General features: G+C 33.4%; 1 protein-coding gene across 13 annotated transcripts in view; it reads left to right on the plus strand.

Moving 5' to 3' along the window:
* The window catches only part of ZNF644 (zinc finger protein 644), a 115,870-nt gene extending 89,876 nt beyond the window's left edge, over window positions 1-25,994 (plus strand). For 7 of the 13 annotated variants that reach the window (XM_028489164.1, XM_024119637.3, XM_028489165.2 and 4 more), the window contains 5 exons: window positions 3,300-6,340; window positions 6,523-7,128; window positions 9,035-9,157; window positions 23,782-23,884; window positions 24,632-25,994. In XM_028489164.1, coding sequence (XP_028344965.1) covers window positions 3,300-6,340; window positions 6,523-7,128; window positions 9,035-9,157; window positions 23,782-23,884; window positions 24,632-24,824 — 4,066 coding nt within the window. In that variant the 3' untranslated portion in view covers window positions 24,825-25,994. The remainder of the gene's footprint in view (window positions 1-3,299; window positions 6,341-6,522; window positions 7,129-9,034; window positions 9,158-23,781; window positions 23,885-24,631) is intronic. The other 6 variants (XM_055084478.1, XM_007105412.4, XM_055084479.1 and 3 more) reach the window with 1 other exon arrangement.
* Window positions 25,995-27,615: the final 1,621 nt, after the last annotated feature.

Consider the following 27,615-nt stretch of genomic DNA (forward strand, 5'->3'; position numbering starts at 1 on the left):
ACCTAGTATTTATGACTGTTATATATATTTAACTATATAAAGGTGGTTGAAAAAACTATTTGAGACAGTGTGAAATTAACTTATAGGTCAAATGCTTTCTTGCCTGGATACTCCATAAGCATCCTGAATGTAGGGAAATAATTTTTGATGTCAAAATTCTGGGTCAGTGCAACACATTTCGATGATCCATTGTTCTATATTGTATCTCAGTGCAATAGCTCTGAGTCTTGAATACTGTTAAGAAAAAATGTATCTTGAACATTTTCATTTATAGAAATATATTCTGAAAATTAAGCCAGGAGAATTTTTTATTGTTGCTAAAATACTAGCTTACTGATTCAATTTCTTGTAACATATTTTTAAACTGATGCAGTATATTTTTAATATTAATGTGCTAATAAAAAATTTTCTGAGAATAACTCCTCTATTTTTGAGCAGAGATAGTCAATTTGGAGGCAAGTAAGGTGTATTTCACTATGTAGATGTAAAGGAAAACTTTGACTGTTAAAGACCTCATTTTATATTTTCACAATATTTAATTTGATCTTTTGTTTTTCTTTTTACTACATGTGCTTTGTATATTTAAAAATCTGTTATTCTTTCTATGTTTTTGAGCAAAACCCTTTGATATCTTCAAACTTTGAACTTATGGAAGGCTCTTATAAAGCCATTCTGGTAATGATGATGCAATCTCCAAGCTGACATGATATTCTCATAGTTGGTCACCCTGCTGTTCAGGGGGTACCAATGAAGTTGCTTTAAATGGGAAGCGTCTGTTCCATCTCTGAACCTCTAACACCAGAACAGATGGGTGGAACATGGAACATGGAAGGTTTTACCTCTGAGGTGGTAGCAGTGAAGCCACTCATTAACACTGAATTTACCACTTCGTTAGCAACGTTGCTTCCTGTTGAGAAAAGCTAATGTAGGCTTTCAGATTGAGCATATATTTGTCTACCTCCGTGAATATAATAAGTAGGAAAAGAAAGTAAATGTTTTTCAGGCTAGTTTTTTAAAACAAATCTGTCATCCATTTCTGATTTATGAGGTTGTTCCTATTTGGGCATTTTAATTTTTCTACCTAACTTAATTAGAAATGTCAGGAACGGGTAATAGTATAGCATCAAGGTTTGCTTTTCTTTTCATTGACGTTTGCACACTCCTTCCTAACACATGTTTATGTGCTGCCCATTTTTAACTTCTCTGTATGTGATGTAGAGACTCCTGCTGGGTGCTGCATTAGCACCATTTTGGAGTGATATCATTGAATATGATGTTATTTGAAGTCTATTTTTATTTATGTGGAAATTTGCCAATCTCAAAACAGAATTCTAAGACCTATGACGGGCAGAAAAATAATTGTTGGTATAAATAATAATGCCAAAGAAGGATATTTATAATATTTACTTGTAATATTTTTGTATTAAGGAACACATCTTGTGGAAAGAATAAGATCATATTTATAAGTGCTGCTCTAAGTTGTGAAATAAGAAGAAAATAATTAGAAGCAATTCTTTTATTCTTTAACTGGATTTAATGTTTTACAAAGTATGTACTTGGTACCTTAAAAGATATTAGAGATAATGAACTTTATTGCAAATGTTTTAATTTCTAAATAGCAATTGTAAATTCCTGCTGTTCTCAAATGATATTACTTGTTATACAAATTTAAAATACTGTAAAAGAAAAATGGAAGACCTTATTCTTTATCTGAGAGCAGGAACTATGTCTGTCATGTTCCCTACTGAATCCCTGCTACTAGAGCAGTGCCTGGCACGTAGAAAGGGCTCAGTAAACATTTGGAGAATGAATAAACTGTACTTGATACTATGTACGAAAGGAAAAGAAATATGGAATTTTATGTCAGTACTTCGAATAATTAAATACATGGGGTTGCCAAATAGCGGGTTCTTTAAATCGCACATGAGGATTATTGGATATTTTGAAGGCGTTGCTAAAACTGCTGAGTTAAGAAATCAGAACCATGATGGAATTTGCATTATTTGAATGAGATATCCTAATTTCATAGGAAGAAAACTGTTTTTCTTCTTATACTTTAGGAACTTTTGTTTTGATTTTGCAGTTGTGTTTTTATTCATTCACCACATTAGTCCTTTATTCAACAAATATTGCCTGAGCACTTATGCCAAGCATTCCGTTAGGTTCTAGAGGTATGAAGGTGACTAGGTCACTATCCCTGCCCTCAAAGAGCTTACATTCTTCCAAGAAGATAGGCAACTCCTGTATAATGTGGCCATTTCTAAGAGCGAAATAACAACCAGGGTACAAGGAAACTCTTCATAGTAGGGGCAATGATTATAGCCATGGTATGTATGTCTTCCAAACTTTCAGAAGTCTCCTTTCCTTTTAAAATATCCTGCTGTCTTCTCATAACGATTAAATATATTATCAAAAATGCCTAGAAAAATATTGTCCACATTTTATATGAAATAAACTAAAAACTTAACATATATTTATGATGTTTCAGAGTAGAGGAAAAATTTTTAGGTTATTGCAGTAGACTGTCAGATCATAAATAGGATAAGTACCTGTAGGGAATGCCTAGAATTTGGGGATCCAGGTTATGAAAGTTTAAAGAAACATGGAACTTCATTAATTTTAACTTTACTAATTTAGAATGAAGGATACTTTATATAAGCAATGAATGAAATCCAGTGAATAAAACACTTATAAAATTAGTCGAATTTTAGGAGAATGTGAAATACTGAGAGCAAAGCAGTCTTATTTTAAATAAAAAATACTGTTTCATAGATTAGCCATTGATGTTGATAGCACATTGTACATTCAAGTAAACTTCTCTACTGACTGGTATTTTGTTACCTTCCTCTGGGAATGGACTTTTAAGTGACAAAACTTTTACTTTTCTGCAGTATTTAACAATTTACATTATTCTGTAGTGTAGAATGTCCCTTAATAGATCTACTTAAGTGAGATAATTTTCTTATTAGCAATCTGTATATGAGATTTTAGATTTTTTTCAGTCTGTAGCATATTCATTTATATTGTGTGTGTCTGTGTGTGTTTGTTTATGTTACTTTGCCCTACATTTTGTATATATGCAGTTTGGGGTTGTTGCCTAGCACAAAGGAAAAATTAACCTCTGCAACCCTTTACAAATCTTTCAGTTTTTTAAAGTGTTTCTTCATCCTTGAAAAATTATTGGGATCTTAGTATAAAAAGTGGAATTAAGCTACTAAAAATGTGTACTTTTAACTCTCCATACGTTCTAATAATATTCTTTCTTTCATGCAAATCTAATTTTTTTTTCCATTTTCTAGACTAAATGTGTTAAATGGGCTTGCCAACAATATGGATGACTTGAAGATAAACACCGATATTACTGGTGCTAAAGAAGAACTCCTAGATGACAGCAGTTTTATCTCAGACAAAGAGAGTGGAGTTCATAAACCAAAAGATTGTCAAACATCATTTCAGAAAAACAATACATTCACTCTGCCTGAAGAACTGTCAAAGGACAAATCTGAAAAAGCCTTAAGTGGAGGCCAGTCTACTCTATTTATACATGCTGGTGCTCCTACTGTTTCTAGTGAAAACTTTATCTTGCCTAAAGGAGCTGCTGTTAATGGACCAGTTTCACACTCCTCCTTAACTAAGACTTCCAATATGAATAAAGGCAGTGTTTCATTAACCACTGGACAGCCTGTGGATCAGCCAACGACAGAATCTTGTTCAACTTTGAAGGTGGCAGCTGATCTTCAGCTCTCTACACCACAGAAAGCAAGTCAACACCAAGTTTTATTTTTGTTATCAGATGTAGCACATGCTAAGAATCCAACCCATTCCATTAAAAAACTACCTACCTCTGCTTCAATTGGTTGTGACATTCAGAATTCAGTAGGGAGTAGTATAAAGTCAGATAGCACTTTAATAAATCAAGTAGAGGTGGGTGAGGATAGTGAAGATTTATTGGTAAAAGATGATTGTGTCAGTACATTAACAGGAATTTCCTCAGGTACAGGTGAATTTAGGTCAGAAAATGATACAAACTGGGATCCCCAAAAAGAGTTCATTCAGTTTCTTATGACGAATGAAGACACAGTGGATAAAGCTCCAGTTCACTCTAAAGTAGGTCTAGAAAAAAAGAGAAAGCGAAAAATGGATGTAAGCAAGATAACTCGTTATACTGAGGATTGCTTTAATGATTCTAACTGTGTATCCAATAAATCAAAAATGCTAGAAGTAGACTTTATGGAACAGAATGAAGAACTGCAAGCAATAGACTCACAGAAATATGCATTATCAAAAGTGAAACCTGAATCAACTGATGAAGACTTGGAATCTGTGGATACTTTTCAACATCTAATTTATAACCCAGATAAGTGCGGAGAAGACAGTTCACCTGTTCATACTGGCACTTTTCTTTCAAATACCTTAAAAAAGAAATGTGAAGAAAGTGATTCCGAGTCACCTGCTACTTTCAGCACCGAAGAGCCATCATTCTACCCCTGTACAAAGTGCAATGTGAATTTTAGGGAGAAAAAGCATCTCCACAGGCATATGATGTATCATTTAGATGGGAATAGTCACTTTCGACATCTTAATGTCCCAAGGCCATATGCTTGTAGAGAATGTGGACGGACATTTCGAGATCGGAACTCGCTACTAAAGCATATGATTATTCACCAAGAAAGAAGACAGAAATTGATGGAGGAAATTCGTGAATTGAAAGAACTTCAGGATGAAGGAAGAAGTGCACGATTACAATGCCCTCAGTGTGTGTTTGGTACCAATTGCCCTAAAACATTTGTGCAACATGCTAAAACCCATGAAAAAGATAAAAGGTACTACTGCTGTGAAGAGTGTAACTTCATGGCAGTGACAGAAAATGAATTGGAATGCCATCGAGGAATTGCCCATGGAGCAGTGGTAAAATGCCCTATTGTCAGTTCTGATGTAGCCCAGAGAAAAACACAAAAAAAGACTTTCATGAAGGACCCCGTTATAGGATCATCCAAAAAATCAGCTACCTATATATGTAAGATGTGTCCTTTTACTACTTCAGCCAGGAGTATTTTAAAAAAACACATGGAGTACTTGCATTCATCATCATGCATTGATTCATTTGGCAATCCTCTTGGACTTGATAAAAGAAAAAGCGACATAATTGAAGAACCTATAGATACTGATAGTCCTAAACCATTAACTAAACAACAGTCAACAACATTTCCAAAGAACTCTGCTTTAAAACAAGATGTAAAGCGAACATTTGGATCATCCTCACAATCGAGTAATTTTTCAAAATTCCATAAGCGGCCACACAGAATACAAAAAGCTCGGAAAAGCATTGCCCAGTCAGGTGTAAATGTGTGCAATCAAAACAATTCTCCTCACAAGACTGTTATGATTAAAAGCAGCATTGACCAAAAACCTAAGTATTTCCATCAGGCAGCAAAAGAAAAATCTAATGCCAAGGCAAATAGCAACTATTTATATAGACATAAATATGAAAACTACAGGATGATCAAAAAATCAGGTGAATCATATCCTCTGCATTTCAAAAAAGAGGAAGCTAGTTCGTTAAATTCTTTACATCTGTTTTCATCATCAAGTAATTCTCACAACAATAGTTTTATTTCAGACCCTCATAACTCTGATACCAAAAGGCCAGAAAGCTTCAGAGACCACAGGCGTGTAGCTGTAAAGAGAGTAGTTAAGGAATCTAAGAAGCAAAGTTCTGTTGGAGGAGAAGACTTGGATAGCTATCCAGATTTCTTGCATAAAATGACCGTTGTTGTTCTGCAAAAACTTAATTCTGCTGAAAAGAAAGATAGCTATGAAACAGAAGATGAAAGTTCCTGGGACAATGTTGAGCTAGGTGACTACACTACACAGACTATAGAAGATGAAACCTATAATGATATTAATCAAGAACATGTAAACCTATTCCCTCTATTTAAAAGCAAGGTGGAAGGTCAGGAGCCTGGAGAAAATGCTACACTTAGTTATGATCAAAACGATGGCTTTTATTTTGAATATTATGAAGATGCTGGAACTAATAACTTTTTGCATGAGATACATGATCCTCAGCATTTAGAAAATGCAGAAACTTCATTGTCAAAGCATAGTTCTGTTTTTCACTGGACTGATTTGTCTCTTGAGAAGAAATCGTGTCCTTACTGCCCAGCAACATTTGAAACAGGCGTTGGGTTGTCAAATCATGTCCGGGGACATCTTCACAGAGCAGGATTAAGCTATGAAGCCCGTCATGTTGTATCACCAGAACAAATAGCCACAAGTGACAAAATGCAACATTTCAAAAGAACTGGCACAGGAACACCTGTTAAGCGAGTTAGAAAAGGTAAGTTTTCATGCAGATAATTTGGGCTAATATGTCCATATTCGAATTCAAAGGATTTGAAGGTTTTGCCCAAATTTGGCCTTTATTAGAATCACATAATTTCATATTTCAGAGTTAATCTGTTTTAAGGTGGTCAATTTATTAAAAATTCTGATATTACTCTTTAAAAAAATTTTTTTTAGCTATAGAGAAGTCTGAAACCACTTCTGAACACACTTGTCAGCTCTGTGGTGGTTGGTTTGATACTAAAATTGGATTATCAAATCATGTTAGAGGCCACCTGAAAAGACTTGGAAAGACCAAATGGGATGCTCACAAATCTCCAATCTGTGTTCTGAATGAGATGATGCAAAATGAAGAAAAATATGAAAAAATCTTAAAGGCATTGAACAGTCGTCGTATTATTCCTAGACCATTTGTAGCTCAAAAACTTGCATCAAGTGATGACTTTCTATCTCAAAATGTTATACCTCTTGAAGCATACCGTAATGGCCTAAAGACTGAAGCTTTATCAGTGTCTGCATCAGAGGAAGAAGGGCTGAGTTTCTTAAATGAATATGATGAAACAAAGCCAGAACTGCCTAGTGGAAAAAAGAATCAGTCTCTTACACTGATAGAACTGCTTAAAAATAAAAGGATGGGAGAAGAAAAGAATTCTTCTATTTCTCCTCAAAAGATCCATAATCAAACTGCAAGAAAGAGATTTGTTCAGAAATGTGTTCTTCCACTAAATGAAGATAGTCCATTGATGTATCAACCACAAAAAATGGACTTCACTATGCACTCAGGTAAGAGAACATTTATGACTATCTTACATAATTTAAACACAGTTAATGTTTACCTTAGTGGAATATCTGTCAAAAATACTCTTTCAGAATCCTTTTATTTAAGCTCCTTTTTTGCAGAGCAGAGATTGGTTATACTGTTATTTCTATATAAATCATCAGTTGATGTTCATCGGCACTGAATTCTCTGTGCCTCATCTCTTGGTCACAATGCAAGGTGAGAACAAAAGCCAAAACAAAAAGCTGATCTGTAAAAATAATATTTGTCACGGACGGGGGATGGTTCTTTGGATGGGAGGTTGATGTTGTTTAGAAGCATAGTGTTACTAAAAAGACTGTCATATTTTTGCCAGTGCTCCAAAGTGATACTATTTTCAAGATTTTAGTTGTCGGTTTTCCTACTGCTTGGGTAAAACAAAACAGACTCTTTAAACTGAATGGATTGGTGTCTGTTGTGTGTTGTGATTAACCCAAAGAAACTTCTCCCTCTCCAATTCCTCGTTGTATTGTGGGATAGTTTGGTTTTGGAGGACTGTTGTGAGTGTAAAACATTTGTTTGGGGTTTTAGATTTTACTATAGTGTTCTAATAGAACAAAACAGATGGTTTAGCTTAGTGGTTATGCACCCATAGTTTTTCCTTTTCAAAGGAATATTTTGTATGTATCGGCAAATGATGTGGCAGATAAAAAGTTGCCATACTTTATTTGGTATTGCTAAGTCTGGTTTATACTTTTAGACTAGAGAAATGTTGTGTCTGTATAGGTTTCTTTTGGAGGTTAAGAATGTTGAAGATAAATTTAGATGATCTCATAATTTTAGCACTGGGTTGAATGTATCTAAGGTAAAAGTAACTGGTCAGTGGATTAATAATGAATAAAATTACTGTAATGTTGGTTTGTTTACTTTGGGCAGACACTGGGATATTCCAAATATTTGTAATGCAGTGTTGATTTGAGGAAAGACTGCCTTGTATTTTAAGTGATCTGAAAAACAATTTATCTTGTATGGGTTTTTGGTTAATAGGGCTCTTTCTTTTGTACGAAGAGAGTCTTTCAAAGATAACTTTTCAGCATTTTTCAGAGGGATACAATGTAAGGAAGATGTGTCAGCTATGTTGGCCAAGATATAGTACACTTCAGAGAGGGAAAGCATATTTGTGGCTATCACAATAATGTTGAAGAAACCAATTGAAACTTGTTGGGGGCGTGAGGGTTGTCTGAGAAGTTAGGAGTTTCTTATTGTTTCAGCATGTTTACTGTGATGACTAAGATGTTAGCTTGTTGATCATTTATTTAGCACAAACATTTTAGCAAAATACTTCAGATCATTAACTTTCGTTATTGATTGTGCATTCAGAATAATGAACATAAAATGCCCTGAATAAAATGTTGTGTCTAACAGCTGTTCAGTGGTGTGTTTTACCACCTTTTCTCCCAGCCTTCATCAGAAATCCTAATTTAGTATTGAGCCTTTTAAGGTTTTGTGGGTAAAACACTTTAATTACCACTTTGTCAACTAGACTTTTTAATTTTTTTTTATTGGTAATGTTGTAAACTTTGAAACTTCTCAACAGAACTGTGCTATTCAAATCATAGGATTGTATTTTAGGTTTAGGAAATGATCTGCGTAACACAGAAATCTGCAAGAAAGTGATAATAGGTATTAAATCCAGAGGAGCGCAGGGGTTCAAGACACTCCTCCTTCTACCTTTCCAAAGAGCATGGGTTGGCTCTAAATACTAACTACAAACTAATAATAGGTAACTTAATTTCCCCTCCTTATCTTAAGCTAATTCAATGAACGTTTTTTAAAACCATCTTTATTGTGGTACTTTTTTTCACGCTTTTACCTAAGAAAATTTCACTTTTTGAAGTGAGAACTGGATTATAGTTTTCTTTTGAATGATAGGTATGCCTGTGAAGCTTAGAACATGTGTGCATTGCAATACGACGTTTACAAGTGCTGTTAGCCTGTCCAACCACTTACGCGCTTATGCACGAAAGAAGAGTGCTGGACTTTTGACTGGTACAGGTATGTTTGAACAGATAACACAGCAAGTCTGTTTGATACAATACACTTTTTTTCTCACCAGACTGGTGCTAGTTCAGATGATATTTATAGCTTTCTTTTGTAAGCAGCAGTTGAGTCTGAATAAACATTAAATTTCAGCAACTTGTAAACTGTTGGATATAATTTTAAGCAAGTTATTCTTTTTCATTTAGCTCTTATGGCTTGATTTGAGGAAAAAGGTAACCTTAATAGAGGTGTGGAACTTTTGAGTCTACATTATTCTTATTGATTTTTAAATTATACCATTTTTGATTTTTAAATTTATTTTTGTTAGTAGATTCTAGTAAGACACCTCTCTTTGGTAAAAAAGATTGCAGTTCTAGCTTAGGGAAATGCTTTGTTAGGCAAAGAAATTATAGTGAAATTTCAAATATGTAACTAAATTAGAAAACTAAGCAAACTAATGAGTCTTCATTAGTCTATAGATCAACTTTTTGAAGGGGCAGGCCTTAATAATGGCCCGTGTTGACAACTGAATAGATTTTTCTTTTAATGCCCCTAAACTATATTTAGGATTAATAAATATAGCTGTGCATATAAATGTTAACATGCACATTTCTGTGTTATTTTTGGTTGGTTAGCCCAACCTTGCAGATACCTCTTCATACTGCTAGCTTGTGAAAATTTTATTAGCTTACTCATATGTAATACTGCTTCTTAAACCCTACAAAATGCCTTGCTCTTTTCGTTTGTAGCCTTTCAAGCTACCCTGCTTTAGCAAGTCCCATGTCTCACATCTTAAAATATTCTCTCTTTTCTAAATAGATCTACATAAAATTCTTTTGCCTAAAATTCTCCTTCCAGTCTTTTTATTTCTCTTGCTCTTTTAGATCACTTCCTTCTGCTTTCTTCTAGTTGTTGTTTACCCAGCTTTTTTGTTCTTCCTCATGTCTTCCTATGGCTTACATCCAATATGTTCTTGCCACCAAAGAAACACTTGTATTCACACTAGTGTCTTTCTTTCTTCTGCTTCTTTGCTGTATCCTTTGACTTTATATATCAATAACCAGGGATGACTGCTGACCATTTATATTAAAAGGAGGGGAATAGAGTGAGTTTTACTTTACTGGATTAGTCCTCCTACTGTGACATTTCAGTTACTCCTGCCTTCTTCAATCTTGGAAGGTAATTGCAGACATTAGAGGCAGGGAGGCAGTGAAAATAAGAGACTGTAGAAACCGGAAATCATCATTATTGTTATCATAACCACTAACTTGTATTGAACACTTCTACACGTCAGGCACTATGCTATGCAGCTGACATGCATAACACTTAATCTTCACAACCACTGTTTCAGTTGTAAGTACTATAATTTTTTGCATTTTATAGGAAACTAGAGCTTTAGAGAACTTAAGCAAGTTGTCCAAACTTACGTAGTTAATAGTAGCAAACTTGAAATTCAAATCAGGGCTGTCTTACCCCTAGATCTTTGTTTTTAGTCACTATTACCTACCACATACAGGATGAAAGCAATTGAAAATCCTAAGATGAAGTTGGGTTCAAGGTGAGGATCATTGTGGTGCAGAGTCTAATTTGAAAGAGCAAGGAGGGGAGAGTTCCCTGGTGGCCTGGTGGGTAGGATTCCAGGCTTTCACTCCTTTTGCCCAGGTTCAATCCCTGGTCGGGGAACTGAGATCCCACGAGCTGTATGGCGCGGCCAAAAAAAACAAAAAAAGAAAGAAAAAAAAAAGAAAGGGCAGGGACCCAAGAAATGGTTAGGGCTGTATTAGATTTCAGAGGACTTTAGAAAATGTTCCATTCTGACCATTTGGGCACATTACATAAATATTCAATAAGGTAGATCTCTCCAGTCCAGATTTTGTAGTCCATTAAAAAAAATGCCTTTATCTCATATGAAAATCCTTCAAAAGATAGTATTAATTGCTTATAACTAACAGATAATGACCCTCCATTGACCAGGGGTGCATTCTCATGAACTCTTTATCATCTAAAAAGTTTCATTAGTTGGGGAAAAAGTAATATAAGATGAATGGGGATACATTTTTATGGGCATCAGAAAAGGAGATGCTATGTTTAAAATGTTATTAAATACTAACCAAAATATCAGAAGTGTTAGGAAATATGAAGTGTGTGTTAGGCAGTCTTAGGGCAAAAAGAAGGGAAATGAAAAGCTGAAGAAAGTCTAGGGTGGTATTTTCCACAGCCCCTACTCACTTTTAAGAAACATAAAAATCACATGCTCCCTTGGAAATTCTGAAACTTTTCCCCTTGTTTTCAAAATCTTCTTGACCAGTAGAGCTACATAAAGGATATTTTTGCTGATTATTCATGACAGTAAGAAGTTTTTATCAGCTTTATTGTTTTTTGTTTTCCAAGTGTAGAATTCTGTATTATATTTATAAACTCCAGATGCCTGTTCTCTTCTTCCATATCAGTTTCACTGGTATAAAGCAATGGTCCCAACCTGTTATCCAGGAGGTTTCCACTGGGTTATTATAAGGGATTCATCAATTCATATGAGTAAAAGGCATTAGTTTTCAAGAATATGTAGATGCTGTTTTGATGACTAAAATACAAAATAATTTTTTTAAAAACTTACCTTAATCTAAGTATATCACAAACCTGAGACAATATAAAGGGAAAATAAGTAGAACTAAAGCCTCTGTGCTCCTAGTTCAAGCAGACTTGATTCATGTGAATTGTTAATTATGTAGCCTACTTCGGAAGAAAAAGCTTAGATATCCCTAGATGAAGTGGTAAAGGCCTGCTTGGTTACCTGTGATAGAATAAACTCCCAAGCCTTCTTAGAAACCACCAGCTCTGGCCTCGTCTCTGGGAACTGGTGGCTTTTTGAGAAAGAGAAATATTCCAGCCAGCCTGAACAGAAGGAAAAGGATACCCCTCTGTTTCTCTAATATTTATTTACTGATGACTCAAATACTTCTAATGTGATGGTTCTCAATCTTTGAGACTTTGAAAACTATGGGCCCCATCCCAGAAACATGCACTTATCATCCACAGATAAAAAGTTTTATATATGTAGGCGTTACATATCCCTTGAAGTTTATCATCCATGGGGCCTTCGTCTGGTGGAAAACTAAGAAAGAGGAGATGCCAAATAAAAATGAAGTATAAAGAACACAGAACTGGGATTCTGGAGCCCTAAGAAATCTTTCTTTTTTTTAAGAATTAGAAGATGCTTAAAATGCCACAACTGTGTAACATCAAACTAATTTATATGGTCACAGATATAAATCCTAACTTAACTAAAAGGAAATAATGAAGAAAGTAGGAAAGTTTTGGAATTAAAGACATGGAAGAGGTAGCCTTACTTGGAACAGAGTTCAATTGTCAAGAAAGAATAAACTTCACAGATTTAAATTTTGCCCAACGCTGACCTAGTTTATCATCCTTTGGGAAGGTTCAAATGAATTGTTTAATAATTTCCATGTGCCTTCAGTTGTGGATAATCATTTATGAAGCTGTTTTACTGAGGTTTTTTCTTTAGTGGATTTTTATCTAAAGAGACTAGTTCCAAAGGGTTTACTTTATAGCCTACATTGCAAATTCAAGACATACTTCTTATTCAAGAATTTATTCCAGTTAATGTAGACTGCACTATTGGAAGACTTCTTTTTCAGGTTTTGTTCTCTTTAGATTGTTTTACATGCCCACACAGATTTCTTTTTCCTGGTTGATTCTTTATACAGTCTAATAAGAACATTATTAATTTTCATTAAAAATTAGAAATTTCATACAATTTATATTAAATGCTTTGGACTTTTTATTTTAACTGCTGGCTTTTTTGTGTTTAATAATATTTTAATTAAATGATATCTTTTTCATACTGGCAGTATTAAGAACACAGTATATTTACTAAGTTAATAGAGTGACGGAATATAGTGCCTCTTTCACTCTCACGAGTGTCCTGGATTGCACAATAAATTATAGGGTCACCCTGGTTATTAAAATTTTTAAATATTTACAGTTATTCAAGGCAAAGTGAGAACTACCATACAACCCCGCAATCCCACTACTGGGCATATACCCTGAGAAAACCATAATTCAAAAAGAGTCATGTACCAAAATGTTCATTGCAGCTCTATTTACGATAGCCAGGAAAGGACATGGAAGCAACTGTCCATCAACAGATGAATGGATAATATGTATATGTATAACTGATCCACTTTGTTGTAAAGCAGAAACTAACACACCATTGTAAAACAGTTATACTACAATAAAGATGTTAAAAAAAAAGGCAAAGTGTATTCTATCAACTTAATCTGCAATCAGGAACAACAAAAAATATTTTGCGGTCATAGTAACAGTGAATTTTTAACAGGTAAAGAAAGGGAAATAATTGAAGTCCAAGTAGAGAGAATGCTGTGAAAGGAAATATATCAGTAAGTTGAATGCATGTTTGCACAGTGCTTTTCTGTGGTAACATAGCAATCTGTTTTCTCCTAAAAAGAAAAAAAGATAACAGTGGTATTCAACGTTTTTACTGGAATTCCATTTTACATCTTGACATTGTATACAAACTCACATTCATACATACACACACTCACTTGTTCACTCATTTACTCACCTGAATTGAGTATGATGCACTCTGATATTTTCTATTTTATTATTTTTCATTAAAAATAATAGTGGTCATGACCCAGTAAATTGATTTACTACCCACTAAGAAGTCACTACCCACAGTTTGAAAACACTCCCCTTAAGTGTCTCTTTTAGAAACTGATACTGACTAGAATCAACAATAGTAATAGTTTAGAAATCATAACACTCCCTCTGTGGCAGCAAGTGAACTTTATTTACTCATTGTATTCAAATGTTTAACTATAGATCATATTTTTTAATCAACTGCTCACCTTTGGTATTTAAAGTAAATTGGAAATTTCTAGCTACTTAAAATTAATGCAGGAAAATATTTTTGTATATGCAAATATGTGGGGGGGGCTTCATTTAATTATCTTCAGAATACTTCCATGATAATATTTTGGAAGTAAAGCATGATGGTTGCTGTCCTACAACAACAGACTCGTCATTATAATTAAAGAATGACTTTTCCAATGAGAAAAAAATAACTTAAAGAAATTGATACTAGATCCTTTCAGTCAGTAACACTAATGCAATATATCTACATTCTTTTTTAGTGAAGTCATTGTTTTATTTTTCATACCATCCACTGCTAAGCAGAATAGTAGATTGTGTGTTACTTAATGGGATCTTTTGCCTGTTTTCAGCTTTAATGGTATAATTGGCCATAGGGGCCTGCAACAACAAGTGCTAATGAACATATAAACACAGTGCCAGGTGCTGAGTGGGTATATAAAAGCCACTAGAAAAATAATTCTTTTATTGTAGGAAGTGCTGTAGGAATTCTTTCTGCTGTGAGGGAAAGAAAAAAATAGTATTGTAAAAGCTTTTCAAGGTGTATTACTTGTCCTTTCATGAGTATCTTCTGTGGTATCTTTTAAAATATTATAATATTGCATCTTCAAGAAACCACATCCTTTTATAGTGATTCATTCAACCTGAAAGAGTATAAGAAAATTTCAGTCTTATTATGATTAAACTCTAAAGGAGCAAACCAGTTTCTAATTAAACCAAATACCTGGATAATTTCTCCAGACTAGGCTGTATGAGGGATAGATAATGAGATATGACCCTGTATTAAAGAACTTAGGAAAGCATTATTGGCAATACATACAAAACTATCAAAGTTAGAGAACTATGCAAGATACTATACACATTAATAGTATATTTACTGTATGTGCTCTAGGAGTTCAAGTTGTTTGTTTAGTCTAGGCCTCCTTTCAAGGGTAGCTGGGAATTAAGTTGGGTTTGTTTTTTCCTGCTGTTTTTTACTGTTTGTCTCCTTGTTAAGTAGAGCCTCAAAAAGAAAGAAAAGATAGCTCATGCTGATATGTTTCTTACAATGTTTAAAGTGGAAGGGAAAAATAAAAACAGTAGTCAAATAAAATTTCCATTCATTCAACAAAAGTTTTAGCTGTTTATTGTTGTACCAGGACTGTGCTAGGCTCTGAGGCTATAAAGACCCTGCACTCCAGCTGCATAAACTTAATGATGGTGATCTGTTGGGACAAGGACAAATGTACTGTTGCAGAAAGCTTTGTAAGGTTTCAGCTAGACCCTGAACGTGAAGGTTGAGTAGTTTTAAACAGAAGAGATGAAGTAGGACATTCCAGGTAGAGAGAACAACATAGTGTGGGATAAAGGGATGGAATTTGGAGTTCAAAAGGTGTTGGGAGAATCAGTTGTAGGTGTTTGGGAAGATGATAACGCCGGAAAGATGGAGTTGATGCTTTGAGTCCTTGCTAAAAAATTTAAGAAGTCATCGAAGAATTTTTTAAAATAAGGAAATGATGTGTTCAGATTTGTATTTGAAAAAGCTATTTCTCATAACACTGAAAGATGGGTTTCTGTAGTTTCTTGGCTATAACTTATCCTGTGGTACTATTCTTTTTGTTTGTTTGTTTGTTTTTGTTTTTTACTGATGTGGTACTATTCTTCATTAAGAGTGTATATTTGTATGTATTTATCTGCCCAGTAATGTGTGATTATTCAGGATTAGCAAGGTAGTGAATGGTTCAAGTTGAGTAAATTTTCTGGGTAATGGAAGACTAGTGTCAAAGTTGATTTCATCCTAACCATTTTTATGGTAGTGTTTCTAAAATGTTATTCTTGTTTTTGCCTTGCGAAACAGTAGACTGAATATAATTTAATTATTTGAGTATTTAGAGTCACGCTTACGGATGCTAATTGTTGTATTATGCCAGCAAAAATTGGGCTATTTGCCCACAATACTGAAAAGCGATTGGCTGATTCATTCACTAATTCAACAAGCATTTTTTTCACCTTCTTGGTTGTTTATGTATTATGCTAAGTATTACAGAGGTAAATTGGAACTTACAATATGGTAGAAGCGCATATATGCATAACTGATACAAAACAAATTTTAAGTGCCAAATTATAAGTGTGCATGAAATCCTGTGGAAGTTTGGATGAAGAGGAAGTTATTTTCAGCTAGAGCAGGGCCCAGCAAGGTTTTTGGAAGTAGAATCTGATTTGGACCTTGAAAGATAGTTAATTGAAATGGAAATGGGGATCATGGGTGGGGAAGGAGAATGCATGGGAAGGAGCAACTTGGGACTGTGTGGAAAGTTTATTGAAAACACTAGGAAGTAGAAGATAAGGGAATAGAGTTGGAAGGTAAAGGACATAGAATGCTAGAATGCTAACCCATGATGCTGGAATTAATTTTGTAGGGAGGAGCCAGTAAAGATTTTTTTTTTTTTTAAGAATTTGTGTGAAGCTTTTAAAACTGTTTTTTAAATAAAAGTTAAAGGAGTTGGTGGGTAAGTGGAGAAATTGTAGATGAGGTCATTTTAGGAGTCCTGAACCAGGACAGTGGCAATAGGAATGTAAAGGAGGGATAGAAATGTCTGGATAATATTATGGAAGTTAAGTAAGCAGAACTTGGCAGATTAGTTAGAGGTAGAAGAATAAGAGGAAAGAGATGGAGATGGGTCAAAGTTTTAAACCTTGTTATTGGGAAGATGGTTATACCAGTAGAGTTAATGAGTCTGCTACCAGGGTGTTTGGTGAGAGAACAGTGGGCTTCATTACTTCTCTGGCTGTCATTTATCTAGCAACACAACATCATCTAGGTATCTACTGTTAACAAAGCAAACAATCACACTTACTCAATCAGTAAGTTTGTTTTTGGGAGAATGGAGCCTATGAGTTTTGTACTATAGTAGCATAAAATATTTACATTTTATGATGCCTGCTTTTGCTGGTCATCGGTTATACAACTTAGGAATTCTATTTGATAATCTTTTTTGACCAATATTTTGTTTTTCATAAAAGTCTTAACTAGTCCCCTAGCGTTCCTATTGGTTCTGTTACTTACCAATTTCCAAGTTTTGTTTTTTTAACAATTGACTTAATCTGGATACTTATGTTTGAATTTTTTTAACTTGTCTAATATGGTTACATCCTTAGTTGTAGTGTTGTGTTTGTTATGATTTATGTTCTGACATGAATCTCTTGAATGCTGTTTATAACCTGGATTAAAATTTAGTAGATTTTACAATAAAAAAAGTATGTTCCTGGCCAGACCTAAACTGTAGGCAAATCTACTTCAAGTGACTTTATGGAAATAATAAAATAATACACAGATTTTCTCTTTTGGTGGTTAAGGCAAGAGGATGGCTTGCTGGAGACTGGTGGTCCCTCACTTAAGTAAGAAGTGGAAAAGTAGGATTTACTGGTTTTTTGTTGTGTCCGAAGTTTGAGGAATAAGGTTAATTCTTGCTGTCCAATGTTTAAAGTATATATTTAATTGTGGCCTTAGCTGGAAGTTAGCTAAACCAGAAATTACCTAGTCAATACCGTGTTTGTTAATAGTTCAGATTTTGGCTGGAATGTAAAAAAATACTTCAGAATTATAAAAAGCCAAATCAGATCTATTGGGATTATAGATTTGTGATATTTAGATTTACTGTTATGATTATTATGAACTCTATCTAATTTAAGTTGATTGATTATATTAAAGATAATTTAACAAATTTTTAGGTAAGGTCATTTCCTTACTTAACTAATTTTGTATGGGAACAATCATTTAGTTACTTCTACTAAATATGAAGTGGTAATTTAGAAATACTGACACCTTTGGAGGGCAGGGAGTGTGATTACATTCAGGTGATTCTTAACAAATGTGATTATGTATTTTAATGTTTATTCCAATTTTAGGTATGTCTTCGTCTTATAAAAGTGGTTGATATTAAATGCCTATTGTGTTTAGTAAACAGCATGCAAATCCAACCTACCTTAAGGAGAAATTTTAAGTTTTTTTTTTTCTTACCTGTTACCACAGGTACCTGTTAACTCTTAATTGAACAATAAACAGCTTGTACCTGGGGGATTGTTAGCTTTTAGCTTTTTGCAACCCAAAAAACCTAGTCTGCCTCCAATTTCTTTTTATAAAAATGTGTGATAAAGTTTCATATTTATGTTTAGCTTTTCCCTTCACATTGATAATGCTCAAAGTATCATTTTACTAATCATTCCCTCTACTTTGAAATAGCAGAGGCTTCTAGACATTGAATGTATCAATATGTACTTTTTCTTGTCCCAAGTAGATAACTTTCTTTGAACCAAGCATATAAAGCTGTTGCTACCCTTAATACGACCTCCTACTTTGTAGGGCAAACTCAAGCTACCTGACTCCTCTAGACTAATATTAAGCCATCAACTTAATACTTACAGCAAAGGAAATCTGCTTTTCAAATATTTTTCACTTCATCCTCTTCCAGGTAGAATGTTAAATCATGCTGTACCTAATTAACTTTGCCATAATTGCCCTGTGATTCTTGGTTAGTTACTGTTTATAGTTACTGAGAATGGAAACTCCAAAAATAATGATAGTAACTTAGGGTACCAAAAAAAAAAAATCCAATTTTAGAGTGAAAATATCAAGGGAAAATGATAGTGAAAATATGCTTCTGAGGTTGCTAATTGTGTATCTATATGTTTAATTCTGACTGGAAGGGGAACATTGCTTTCATAACAATAAACTACTTAAACTGCTTTATGTGTCCATCTTGGGAAAAATGACTGGTTTGATTATGGCAGTGTAGGTAGGAATGAAGAGCTGGTGTTGGGAGTAGGGATGTCCTTTCCATTTTTAATGGGCTATATAGAGAGTGGGATTTAACAATTTTTCTCTTAATAGGTATTTTTTTTTATGGTCCAAGAGATTAAGAGGTGGAACTGAGGGCAGCCTTTCTCATTTAGGGTAGTTGTTTCTCAGGACCCAGAACTGGCTACATAATTTGCAGGATCCAGTGCAAAATGAAAATACAGCGCCTCATGTTCAAAAATTATTAGGAATATCAAGACTGCAGCAGCAGAGCATTAGACCAAGTATGGGACACTATAAGACCGCACAGATCGAACACTCATGAAGTCTGTCTTGCAGGCGCTTTTTGCAAAGAGGAAAGTATACACTGAAGAACAAAGAATTTAGCTTCTCAACAAATGACTTCCCCAAACCCACATCCCTATTTTATACAAGCTAACATGTTTCTCATCACTCCCTTAGTTGGGGCTGAGGGAAAGAAAATACCATTGGCACAGTCTTTTATATGCTTGCGGCTTATGAACCTTGAAGGATAATGGCAGCAACTAGAATTGAGTTTGTTTATCCATCTCATACTTCTGCACCCCTTGGGACATATGCATCCTCTTCCTACCTCGCCACTGGGACCACCGTCTCCATCACCAGCTTGTTAATGGTGGTAGGAATGTTGGCTTATCTGTTTATGTCATTTTTATCGCTACTGTTTTCCTGAATGAGTTCATAGCTACAATTGCATGCCCACCTTATGCAGGCCAACTAGATGGAGAAGAAATTTTCTTCCCACTAGTAGGGCTATAGCATACCTCTTATTTTGGATGTGTATAATCTGGCCATTATATTAAGTTTGACTTTACCCTAAATATGCCAACAACCAGTTAGGAACAAAACAGATGAAATAGGGCTTTTGACTAAACGGGCAGGGAAGGGTGATTGCAAATAACAATATTTTGGTGGTGAATGTTAATTTAGTTATGATGTTAGTTTTTTACCATAGAGGCTTCAGATGTTTTTAAGAAATAAATCTCCATTCTTTGAGGTCATTTGTGTAGTGAATTAAAAAGAAAATGAAATTCATTGAAGCAGTTATTGTATATAATGGGCAGAAAGGTGGAAGTGGCAAAAGGACTTACGTTAGAGCCCAAAGTAAATTACTTTTCTTCTATGTATAAAACTAATGTCTCAGAAAACAGATTTGAATTTGTATCTGTCGTATTATTTATTGATTTGCTTTTTCCTGATCTAGTTTAGTTCTTTAGGCACAATTGTTTTTTTGTTGTTGCTGCTGTATTTTGTAGCATAGCAGTATGATGTTCTTTTTGAGGGCTCATAAGTCTGCTGTATTTCTGTCTCATTCCTATTTGATCAAAACAGCTGTTTTACTGAAAGGTGTATTCTGAAAAAATTTTTATATGACCTTACAGCTCAGCTCAATTCATTCTTCTTACAAGTAAAATATTACTACCAGTAGCAATGTAGATCTTTTATAAATCGGATAACTGCAAAGGTTTTTTTTTTATAGTCTTCTGGTTAAAATTGATCACTTTAAACATTTCCTGCCATCCTAAATAGGAAGATTTGAGTAACTGGGTTTATTCATTTCTAAAGAAGTATTTATACTCAAGGACAAGAAAATTAAGGATTTCTAAAACTAATCTAGTATTTTTTTATAAATTTCAAGTATAGAAACTGTTAGATTTAAAATACTTTGGAACAGAAAAACGGTGTGTGTGTGTTTTGATTTTTGACAGTACCAAGTAAGTGCAAATAAAATTATATTGTAAAGAAAGGCTTTGTATAAAGTTATCTATTTGACAGATTATTCATATAAACAACTTCAATAAACCTTAGGCTATTTGTCAGAAATATTGATGAGCCGCATTATACTAAAACTGACTGTGTTAGTGATGTTGTTTTTAATGTTCTAACAATTCCTGGTACAGTCCAGAATAAAACTGCTTTTCCCTCTAGAGACAATAAAATCTGTTAAATGAGAACATTTGTATAATAGACATGTTTGTACATCATCCTTTTCATTTAGTGGAACATTTTGTGTAAATCATCTTTTTCATGTAGAGATTACCATATAGATGTCCCCTTTGTGTGCATATTAATAATATGTTAAATATTCTTTTTTTTTTTTTTTTTTACAGATTTTTCTAAAATTTTGGGCAGTATTGTAGGGGTGATGGTTGGATGTTGATATTAGAAAAAATTATTCCTGTCAAATGTATTCATATTTTACTTCCTAAAATAAATGACATCTCAGGGGGTAAGAAATTTTAAAGTGATGATGGAGATATTAAGACACGGAGATACTTATGTGTAATTACTAGAGGTCCCTGGTTTTTAATATCTTAACTTTGTGGACAAGTTTCCAAGGATTCCCAGTTCATGTGATTCCCTAAACTTATGTGGAACTCTGGATACTGAAGATTCTCAATCATATGCTGACAGAGTTGTCCTACTTTCCAAAGTCATAATACCTTCAAATACTAATTACTACAAAAACTATGGTATTCTCATTTAAAATTCAGATCTGATCATTCATAAAAACAGCCATAAACTTCAGAGTGTCTAGAGTTCATATAGCATCAAAAGTCAGAAAAAAAATTTTTCCCTCTATTAAAGTCAAAAACATTTCTATACCTCTGAGTAAACATTTCCAGTTCCATTTTTTAAAGTATCACAGCATCTAAATGTAACTTAAATGCTTTGTAACTGATAAAACATTCTTTTGCGTACTTCCCCATCACCCTCTGTCCTTCTCCCTCAATTTGCTTTACACACCTAACATTAGCATTCTGTGAACAAATATTTAAAGGATTGCTAAGATGTATTTTATTTGTATCCTGCAGTAATTTATTTACATTTTAAAAGGAAATTTGGATACAGTGTGGCAATTTTGACAACCAGCAAGCTCATCAAAGTAAGATTCTATCTGTAATGTCATGATATACCAAATTCTTGCTCTGTTCCACGTAACAGAGACAGGGATTATGTGTAGTTTACCTTATAGATAGGGAAAGAGTAGCTGACATCTAGTAGCACTTAGCCCTTTGAGTTCCTTAAACTCTTTACTTCTAGTGTATGAATTTCTTTAAAATTCACCTAAATTCAAATTGCTCACCAAAGCAACTAGGAAAAAGAAAGTGCTGACTACAGAGTATGCGTTACCTCATTCTTCCTACTGGTTATGAAGAACCTAGTTTCTACTTAGAAGCTAGACTGGCCAGTGAAGAATTTAAGTGTGACTGCTAGCAACATACATATTCATTTAAACAAATGATACAGAAGTGTTCTACAGGAACTATAGTGTATATTACATAGCAGTAGAACAGATTTCTGTTCATATGCTGTCTAAATGTCAAAGGTTAAATTGCTGGGTTTTTCTTTATTTTTCACTCCAGAAGTATTTGTTGAGTTCCTACTATGTGCCAGACTCTTGAATGAGCTAACTAATGAGAACCTTGTAAGATTTTTCTGTTCCAGATTTTGGTTGTTTAACTTTGAAGTAGCCATTCTTTAATACTTAACTTGACTTCCTATATAGTTCTTTACTTATTAGATTCTTCTTCTGAGGATAAACAGAGAAAGACTGTAAGACCTAGCTTTTACTTTTAAAGAAGCAGGTGACAGGAAGCAAAAAACAGTGGCTTGAATGAGATTTAGGCTTCTCATGGTTTTTAATTTTCTATATGACATTTCTATTAGCATTGCCACTTGACTACTGTAAGAAACTATGTTTATTGGTTTTATAATAGTAGCATCTATTCTTTTGGAACCCAGACTTCGAACAATTCATTTCACACAATCGTTGAATAGCTAGTTCCTATTCTCTCTTACCTAGAATTTTTCCAGGGGATTTCATGTGACTGGTTAACAGAAGAAAAGCCATTTGGACAACTCTTCTGTTACATTTGTTTCCCTCCCCCTTGGATCCCTAGAGATAAATTCTTACCATCTCTTCCTGCTAATTGACCAGCAGCACCCTGGAATACTATCATCCCTTTGTCTAAAGGAATGGCGTAGTTTTATTTAAAGAATAAAATGTTATGTCCTGTCTATTCCTACCTATAAAAAATACCTTTTTTCTTTATTAAATTAGATTTTTTTTGTAATAAATGATTGAAGGAAAAGTCAAGTAACAGAAAAATTTCAAGAACAGTTAGCGCTAGAATTTTAATCCACTTTAACATAAAAGTCTTTTTTTCTCCTTTTTAATCACATTTTTAAAATAAGCTATAGGAGAAAATATAAAAGGAAAAAAACGTAACAAATAGCATTTAACTTCTGATCCATTTATGAACTTCTGTGAGGTAATCTGGATCTGTATTTGTTTTCTAGTAAAATAAAACATGTGCTTGTGTATGCACTACAGATTGAGTTTAAAAATGAAAGTTGAGCATTGTTTGCCCTTTCAGATGTAGGGCTAGCATATAATTTTAAGAGCTATTTATTATTGTAAAATTCAAAGTGAATTAGTATATAAAATTGATTCTTCATTGAACTTTTTACTGTTTTCAAAGCATGTGAGATCTGATTAATGGAGAAGTAATCAAATGCAAACTTAATGATCTCACATAAAAGGTTATAGTTTTCCTGGAAATAAGATTTAACCAGATGTTAATGTATATATATGATCATAAGAGAAAAGATTACATTGCTATAATAATTGACCAATTTAGTCATTTCAAGTTATTTTAGTTACATTTTCTCAGTTCTAGTTTGATATGGTAAAGCATTATTTGAAAAAGGAGTACAGGAAGAGTGTATGCTGATACTATTACTGCTGTTAGAGAACCAGCTGCAAGTTAGTGCATGCTTTAGGGAATACAAATGAATACAGACTTTTTCTAACTTGATTTAGATGGTCCGACCTCCCTAGAAGTATAGTATGTATATATACTTGGAATATATGAGAAATGTTAAGTCTTTTTCTTCCCTTTTTTAGCTTTAGATTGTAAGCAAAAGAAATCAAGGTCAAGATCCGGAAGCAAGAAGAAAATGCTAACATTACCTCATGGTGCTGACGAGGTTTACATTCTTCGATGCAGGTATATGCCTGTATTGCCAAATCTGCTCAGTTTCTTCAGATTTTGCTTTGAGACATATTAGCTATTTTATTTGGGATTTTTAGTTTGTGGCAGAAGGTGCATTCTCAAAATTCAGTCACAAATAAACTTTTGGAGACAGCCTGAAAATCTTATATGGCTCATTAATATGCTATACTTCAACAACTAATGAATCAAGGCTTTTACATTAGCTAAGATACTGTGATTTGTAAAGGTGTCTTTTGTTTTTGTTGTGTTTTATTTGTGTGCTTTGTTTGGTTTAATTCGATATTCTTTTAATTGTCTTGAGTTCCTGCTTATTGGGAATATATTTTCTCTCCATTCATACTTCTAAGTGTAGCTATACAAACTCATTCACACTTTCCATACTCATCTTCATGCAGTTTAAGGAATTCTGAATTGGGGAGTGGTCTTTTGAAAAGAATAGTGCATTTTGGAATTAAGAGTTGTTTAAAATATATTAAGATGTGTAGATGTTAAGACCTTTTAATTAATTTTAACCTAATAGTAATGTTCCCATCTCTACAAATATTAGTGGAGTTATTATGAATTGGCAGTTTTGATATTGTATTAAATCATTTTGACTTTATAGGTGTTTAGAAACTATTGTCAAATACTATCTCCAATATAGAATAAAGTTTGCTCCTGTGTTTATGGATTTTATGGGAATTGGTTTTAAATAAAGGGAATTGGTCATGTTAAGAGAACTGTTATCAACTTCTTCTCTAGGTTTTGTGGCCTAGTCTTTCGTGGACCATTGTCTGTTCAGGAAGACTGGATTAAGCACTTACAACGACACATTGTAAACGCTAATCTTCCACGGACTGGAGCTGGCATGGTGGAAGTCACGTCACTACTCAAAAAGCCTGCCTCCATTACAGAAACTTCATTTTCTCTACTAATGGCAGAAGCAGCTTCATAGAACAAGAAAACCTTTTAAATAGCAAATTTGAATTGGATGTAAATTTGAAATTCTTTGTCTTTTTTTTTAAAGCCACATTAAATTATCCGTTTATAAATACTAAAGCAGGAAAATGGGGAAAAGTGAATGACAGTGACATCAGAGCAAATTGAGTGCTTCAAACAGTAAGTAGTCTCTATATTTTGTATAGGATGGGAGATGTGTTTCTGAGGTTTACTACGTTTTGTCAGTTAACTGTGTTCACTCAATGATAGATCAGTACACGTAAGCAGTCATTAATAAACTGTTGCACATGGATACTTAAAGACAGACTTATTGGAAAATTATGTTTTCTGCAGTGTTACCAGAATCAAGGTTCTGTTTATTCCCCACAAGACTTGCATTGAAAATTAAGATATTATATTTTGTTTGTATATATATAGTGTTTTGTATAATACCAGGAACCGCTAACTAAATTTACTCAACTTAGGGCATTAAATATCATGTACTTCATAGTTTGAGACTGTTCACTCGAATAGGGCAGAGTACTATTCTATCTAGATGTGTAAGTGTTTTTTTTAAAATCACATGGAACGGTTTTTTTTATACTAAAAAGTGGAGGGAGATTTGTTTAAACAAGTATTTCTAAAAGAAATATGTACATAGTCCTGGAAATTATTCATGGTAAGGAAATATTCTTTACTCCAGTTGCATTTCTCAGACAATAAAGTGGTGCATCCATGCTACCTCCTACTTTGTCAACAAAGATGCTATTTACCCTTTACATTTTTGTATCATAATAGATTTTAAAAATCTAATGTTCTTTATTGCAAGACATCCTTTTGTTAACAGATTTGTTTCTTTTTAATGTTTTACCTAAAATTTGACATGCTTACAGGACAGGTTTGCCTCTTACTTTATTTAACAATGTAGAAATGTAATTAATAAACAATGCTCACTACACAGTCTAGAATAGGCTTTCTCATTTATATTCTCCTCCAAATTTGATCAGTTAGCAAAACTTAATACACCAATTGAAATATTTCTACATATGATGAGAATGTTTACAATTTAAATTTTAGAACTTCTTTTGGATGTGATTATATGTACGAAAATTGTGTAACACTATGCTCATGCTAAGAACCGACATAATGGAATTACTGAAATAAATGTGCTGTGAGGAATGGAAAATATGGTGCAGATGTCTTGGTCATGATAAATTGTGATTCTCCTTTTAAACTCTTTCCAAAAGCAAATTAATTCTTTTAATCTGAAATTAGATTCCTTTACAAACAACAGTTTTTGTATGCAAGCACCATTTCATTTTATTTCATGTAGTATGGCTAATACTATAGTTGAAACAAGGATATGCATTGATACTTTTCTTCGTATGTAAATAAAGTTAAAAGCAGTTAAAATAAGGAGTATTTTGGTAGAGTATATACATACCTCACTGCCAGTGAAATTGCTTTCCTATGGTATATCTCCTTACCAGAAAAATCTCTAAATAAAAAAAGACTTAAAGAAAATTATAATGTCTGTAGTGTGAAACATTTCTTATTTTTATCACTGGTGGAAATGGTCCACTTGAAGTTGTGTTTCATTTGATTTATGTTGTTTATACTTAGCAGGTTAGTTTATTCACATACTTTATATGTAAAATTAGGAAAATGGACAAAATGGATCATTCCCAACCAATGGTCTCCTGATCCCTGGGTTACTAGATAAGGGAAAAGTACTTGTAAGTTATTCTCATTTTTCGAAAGGCCTCATAGAAACCGTTTGCTTCTCTATAATGGTGAGTCTAACTAAAACATCAAATTTCTTAACTTTTGACTGGAAATATACCACGTCTGTGTATACCAGTATTCTCTTACTGAATAAGTTTCATTGATATAAATATATTCTATATTTAAATAGAATATATTTTTTTCATTGGAAGTCATACTACTACATAGCAAGTAGAGTTCAGGAATTAAGGGAAAAAAAAAAGATTCCTGGTGGGAAGACTAGCAATCACTAGAGCCCCTTTCAACTCTAATGTTTATAGTTCTTTGATTTAATTAAGCCAACTATCAAGATGTAGGAATATAAGTAGGTAGTTTGACCACAGATTTCATAAGCAAACCTAGATTACATTTTTTATGTTAAACTATTTTTAAAACAATATTTCTCCTTCTGGATATAAAAAGAATTAAATCATCAAAATACAGTAATTCAAATTGGAAACAGTAAGCTAGAGGGATTCCTGAAAAGTAAATTAAACAAAGAACATTTTTCATAATAAAGATATTTGGGTTATTACAAAATTTTAAAAATTTCTTAGGGAGCAAAGTTTGTCTTTTATTTGGCAACTAGAAAGTTAATGATATATTTTCATTTGGCTTCCACTGGAAGAAAATTATAAAATATCGTCTTAAGTTACATGATAGAGTTTCATGTTAAAACATGCACTAATTCAGTATTCAGTATTGCTGAATTTTCTTTTATAATTCCTTTATTATTGCCTAAGATGTTTGAGCCTCTTTTGTATTTGAGCTTCTTTTTCTTTTTATAAAATCTTGTTAAAAGCATTGATTTATTTAATAGCATCAAGACAAAAAAAGTTAACTTCTTCAAAAGTAGTATTTTCCACTATGCTTCTTTAGAATATATTAGAACCATAGCATAGCTAATATCTCTATTTTAGATTTCACATGCTTAGTTATGGGTTAGAGGGAATGATAGTTTTCAGTAGTAATTTAATTAGACAAAGTTTTTTTAAGGACATACACATAACCTCTCAGGGGCTATACAGTTAAAACATAATGGT

Source organism: Physeter macrocephalus, chromosome 4, assembly GCF_002837175.3.
Source record: "Physeter macrocephalus isolate SW-GA chromosome 4, ASM283717v5, whole genome shotgun sequence".
In the NCBI taxonomy this organism is placed as follows: domain Eukaryota; kingdom Metazoa; phylum Chordata; class Mammalia; order Artiodactyla; family Physeteridae; genus Physeter; species Physeter macrocephalus.